Source organism: Limulus polyphemus, unplaced genomic scaffold (assembly GCF_000517525.1).
Source record: "Limulus polyphemus unplaced genomic scaffold, Limulus_polyphemus-2.1.2 Scaffold512, whole genome shotgun sequence".
In the NCBI taxonomy this organism is placed as follows: domain Eukaryota; kingdom Metazoa; phylum Arthropoda; class Merostomata; order Xiphosura; family Limulidae; genus Limulus; species Limulus polyphemus.
In genome coordinates this window covers 479,843-485,234 of record NW_013666122.1, presented here as the reverse complement: position 1 = coordinate 485,234, position 5,392 = coordinate 479,843, and the positions used below count along the sequence as shown (strand labels likewise).

The window sequence follows — 5,392 nt, the reverse complement described above, 5'->3', positions numbered from 1 at the left end:
ACACGAGATTAATATGTTACCAATAAAAGAAAAAAATTATATCAAGTACACGAGATTAATATGTTACCAATAAAAAAAAAATTATACCAACTGCACGAGATAACATGTTACCAATAAAAGAAAGATTATACCAACTGCACGAGATTAACATGTTACCAATAAAAAAAATATTATACCAACTGCACGAGATTAACATGTTACCAATAAAAAAAAGATTATACCAACTGCACGAGATTAACATGTTACACTCAGAGTCATGATTTTTCTTTTTATTCCGTTTGGATTGATTTGTTTCTGAATTTTCAAACACAGCAGTCCCTAATTTTGTTTGTTTGTTTTTTAATTTCGCGCGAAGCTATCTGCGCTAGCTGTTCCTAATTTAGCAGTGTAACACTAGAGGGAAGGCAGCTAATCATCACCACTCACCGCCAACTCTTGGGCTACTCTTTTACCAACGAATAGTGGGATTGACCGTCACATTATAACGTCCCAACGGCTGAAAGGGCGAGCATGTTTGGTGGGACGGAGATTCGAACCCACGACCAACAGATTGCGAGTCGAGCACCCTATCCTGATTTTGAAGTGACAGATTAAACAAGAGGGAAGGTAAATAATTAAAAGCGCCCATCGCAAACTTGCGAGCTACTACTTGTCTGGCCGAATAATATGATTTGACCTTCAATCATACAATACGTCAACGGTCCCAAAATGCGGAGTGCGTGAGACGATGACAGGAATCTTCGGATTCATAACCCGGGCATGCTAATCAATAAGACACACCCGATCCTATTCAGTTTGGATAAAAATTTTATCGCACAAGTAAAATGATTTAAGTACAGAAAAATATGCGATATTCATTTCATAAAAAATATTTACCTTTAAATTTTGAAAATGCGTTACAGTCGTACAAACAAGTCAAAGACTCGTGGAAGTGTTAAAACACTTTAAACCGCTTTCCTCTCATGCATATGCCATGGTTAATTTTACACGTTTCAACCAGTTCGAGTTACAATCAACCGAACACCAGAGAAGCTAGTTACCGAGTGCTAAAAGCAAAAGTAATTATACTTACGCAGTGTATCCTTACAATTGTTATAAAGTTAAAAAAACAACACAAAACATAACTAAAATGAGATTAAAAAATAAGAATTTGTAAAAAAAACTTACACATTTTCAGCGGCGTTTATCCTGTTTCACCGCGAACAAACATATAAAATATATTATATGTAAAATATTTAAATATTTTTACCTCACTTTTGCCGTTTTATAAACCTCAAGTGAGTTGGTTGCCCCAGGTTAAAAAATGGTTTGAAGCTTTAATCGTAATCTATTGTATTAGAATATCTTGATATCGTGATAATGATTTTACTAGGATCTTGTGACCTTTTAAAATAATCACTCAAACGTTAAGTTATGTTATGTCTTTCCTACTTATACAATAAAGTCATATGATTTAAAGAGTAGATTTTTGTAAGTCACCGTCGTGTACATGATACATTTGTCTAGCTCAAGTGACGTCAAAGGACGCGGGGAGTAATGATCTTTCATGAATCAAAGAAATGTCTTCTGACGACAGCTGCGTCTCGAGAGGCTTTAAATGAATTCCAAATAGAGATTTTCTATATCTTCTCAAACACACCCGGCATCTTGAATTACAGTCAGAGCTACCCTTGGAGTGTCAGAATTTCGTCTTCTTCTGTGGTTATTTTCAAATGCACCGAACTTTATCGAATTCCAGCGTTCTGCTCCAGTTCCGACTCGCTGCTTGATTTAAGAATTCGTCTTCAACCAGATCTTTCCAAAATCACCGTCACACTGTGACAGTAAAGCTTCAGTTAGCCTAATTACCGTTGTGAAATCAATGTCATTCTATAGATGACGTGTAAAACATGCGGTAACCAGATCTTTCCCAAATCACCCTCACACTGTGACAGTAAAGCTTCAGTTAGCCTAATTACCGTTGTGAAATCAATGTCGTTCTATAGATGACGTGTACAAGATGCGTTCTGGCGTTCTCGTCTTCAGCCAGATTCTCCTCAAACCACCCTCACACCGTGACAGTGAAGCTTCAGATAACCTATTAATGTCGTGTAAAGTGTAAATAACGTGTAAAACATGCGGTAATTCACGATCGCTACCTAACAGGAACTGTGATAATTATATTACGGTGCAATTTTAACTGTCTTTCCAAAGTCACTTTCGCCCGGGAAACCAATGGACAATTGATTATGAAGACTACTTTCTGTAACGTACACAGTTGCGCGGTGTGTGTGTACTATGACGTCATCATGGTCACACTACTATACGGGTCTAATACCCACCGTCCAAAAGTCACATTCGCGCGATTTTGAAGAAGTCACTGCATAAAATGTATTTGGTACGACGATATAATATTCTGCACTTCAAGTTTCGCCAACATTGTGTTCATCGACACAGCTGAAGTGACCGGTATATTTACATTAAAATGGACATCTAAAAAATTACGAGCATAGGGCAATTTTTTTTTACTTTCCGCAAGATCTGTATTACCTATGCCATAAGATAAACCCAACCACCAATCATATTCTGCCAAGGAATGGTTGTTCGTAAACAAGGTTGTATTCGGTTGAGCGCCACAGCAGGGAAGGACGAGAAGATGTCACTGTCGCTAAAACACAAGGTAATGAATTTAATACCAAACGCCTGGAGCTCTGACTAAATCCAGACATCATGATCTCGGTAAAACGCTGTATCGGTTTACTGAAGTTAGGCACGGGGGACAACAGCATCCACTGCACTGGATAATATTTCATCACGTAAGAAAACAGGATCTGATAATTCAGTATTCTGATAGCCTCGAATGTTCTATTTTCATCTCGGCATTTGTACATCTTGTTTTCATTTTAAACGACTATGTGATTTATAATAGAAATGTATAATTATCCAATATATATATTTGTTAAAGTTGCTATTAAGACATCTGATGTACCCGCATTTTACGTGAAGTTTTTAGCGAATCTCCCTATATTTTCTTAGTCGACATATTTCTATAAAATAAAGAAAATCATTTTTTTAAAGACCCACCACTTACTTCAAACATTCATTAAAGTACACCTATCCAAAATTATTGTGCATAAAATTAGCATAAATTAACGGTTTAGTTTAACCCATAACGTATATTAACGGCTATCTATGTTTTGACAGGCTCGTGAATATGCACATTTTGTAATTCAAACACATAATATTGTATACATCTTTAGGTTTTTCTTCAAGTCAATCATTTTTCTTCCTAGAAATCATTCCACCACCATTTTCTAGCAAGGTGTTAAACTTTGTTTTATGATTGTATTTCCCGCCTTTTCTATTTTCTGGAATTAAAAAAAAAGGGGGGGGGGACCTTTGGGTATGATGAACGACCAGTTGAAACCTCTTGTCAACCCGCTTGACGAAAAACCCGTTTCGCGTTATGTCCGTTACAACTTAGAAAGCTGACTGGTAAATGGGAAAACTGTGTATACGTGTTTTATCTTACTTAGTGGATAGGCGTCTTAAACCAAACACGCATACTCGAACAATTAACTTTCTGTTGTTTGGTTGAATACAGAGGATTCTTGGTAGGTACATTAATCTGAATACAAAGGATTTCAAGTACGTAGTCGCTTTTTTATTGTTTGCCATCAAAACGTAAAGTATTTATAATCTGACTGGTGAATAAAAATGGTATTAAATTTGGTAATTATACACTAACTTCTAAATCTCCTCAATTAATTTTGGCTAATTAAACATACTCTTGAAGTACTAAAATTATCTACGTAAAAAGATACAGCCTACAGCTTGTAATAAAATTTTCTCATCGTTGTTGCTTTTCTTTAGTACAAAGCTACACAGTGAGCTATTTACACTCGTAAACTTACCGCTGACCCACCGAGGGACTTAAGTTTTCTTCTTTGTGAAATGGCAACTCAAGAAATATTAGTTTTGAATTACTTTTTGAAGTACAGAAAAAAATTATGTATTTTTTTCAACAAATAAACAACTTCCAGTAGTTTAACCTCCTTTACAATTATCGTTATCAATTAACATAGTTTATCCGAAAATGATAAAGGCGTACGAAAGATAATTACAAAAAATAAACTTAACTTAAAACAACGACAAAAACGTTTGTTAATCAGGTAACATCTAAGGGATTTTGAAAACTGTAGGTTTTAGTGTGATAAACTATAGTTAGTTGTTCAGTGAATTATCTTAAGTCGAAGGAAAGGTCTTATCTCTTTTTCGTTGAACTCCTGTCTTTTATATTTATTTCTCAAACCTGCGCCGAATTGGCCCCTTTACTTCTGACCTTTTACCCATTTCCCCTGTTTCGAATTACAACGTTTCATAACCATAGGGGGCCTTAGAGCCTTCATACCGGTTGATTTTATCGTGCAGAAATAATAACATCAAGAAGTTATTTTGAGCTAAACCCCATCCGTTCTTATCCCTCCACCCCTATCACAACATATTTTTCCCGCTCCTGTTTTCTTACATAAATTACGTCACCAGATGAATTCATCAATTTTAAAGTCTAAAACAAACCACGTCGAAAAAAAACGTGAATTTTGAAACAAACTATAGAAAAAACAACACTAATGGATTTGCTTACCTTGTCGCGAGGGGTCCATGCTGTTGGGCATCATAGGTTGTCCTGGAACTCCACCAGGTGGCTGTTGATACAAAAAATGTAACTTTAATGTTGGATGTATAACAATCATTTTGATAATAATGGTTTCGTTTTAAGTTAATGCGTGATTTAAGATCATCATTCTTTTTTTTTATTTTTGTGGCTAGTTTTACGCTTCTAAATGAAACGTCTTGATATTATTTAAGATGTTTTTAATACGCTGATAAAGATTCTGCGTGACAAAGAGCAAATAAAATGTGTGCTAACCCCCTAAAAATTAGTAGAAGCTAAAAATGCTTATTTAAAATTTTGAAAGCCCACATAAAAGTCAGTGGTCACTTTATAAACGCATTATTTGTGCGGGCTACACAACAGGTTATTTGCGTTATGCCCACTACGGGTATCGAACACCAATTTTAGAGTTATGGGCCTTCAAGTTTACCGCCGAGACACTGAAGGGGAGAACTATAAAATTCGTAAGTTTTAGGCTTATATGTTTTTTTTTATTATTTGGGTTTCTATTTTAATATTTCTGTCGTTAGAGGAAATTACTTTAATGTTTTGGCATTAGAAGTTGTTTTTTTTTCTCTTGTAGTGTTGGCGCGTTGTACAGATCATTTCTTTTTACAAATTGCTTGCACTGCTGGAAAACTCGCTGAAATAATGACTTCCATTTCGTTCATTATTCTGGTGTAATTGGTCGAAATTATTTACATTACTTCACAACCTTTTTTTTTTTTTCACAGTGAA

At 35.3% G+C, this 5,392-nt stretch overlaps 1 protein-coding gene across 4 annotated transcripts in view; it reads right to left on the bottom strand.

Moving 5' to 3' along the window:
- LOC106458771 (single-stranded DNA-binding protein 3-like) overlaps window positions 1-5,392 on the bottom strand; it is a 170,248-nt gene that overhangs the window by 44,939 nt on the left and 119,917 nt on the right. For all 4 annotated transcript variants that reach the window (XM_022385104.1, XM_022385103.1, XM_022385102.1 and 1 more), the window contains exon 5: window positions 4,625-4,685. In XM_022385104.1, coding sequence (XP_022240812.1) covers window positions 4,625-4,685 — 61 coding nt within the window. The remainder of the gene's footprint in view (window positions 1-4,624; window positions 4,686-5,392) is intronic.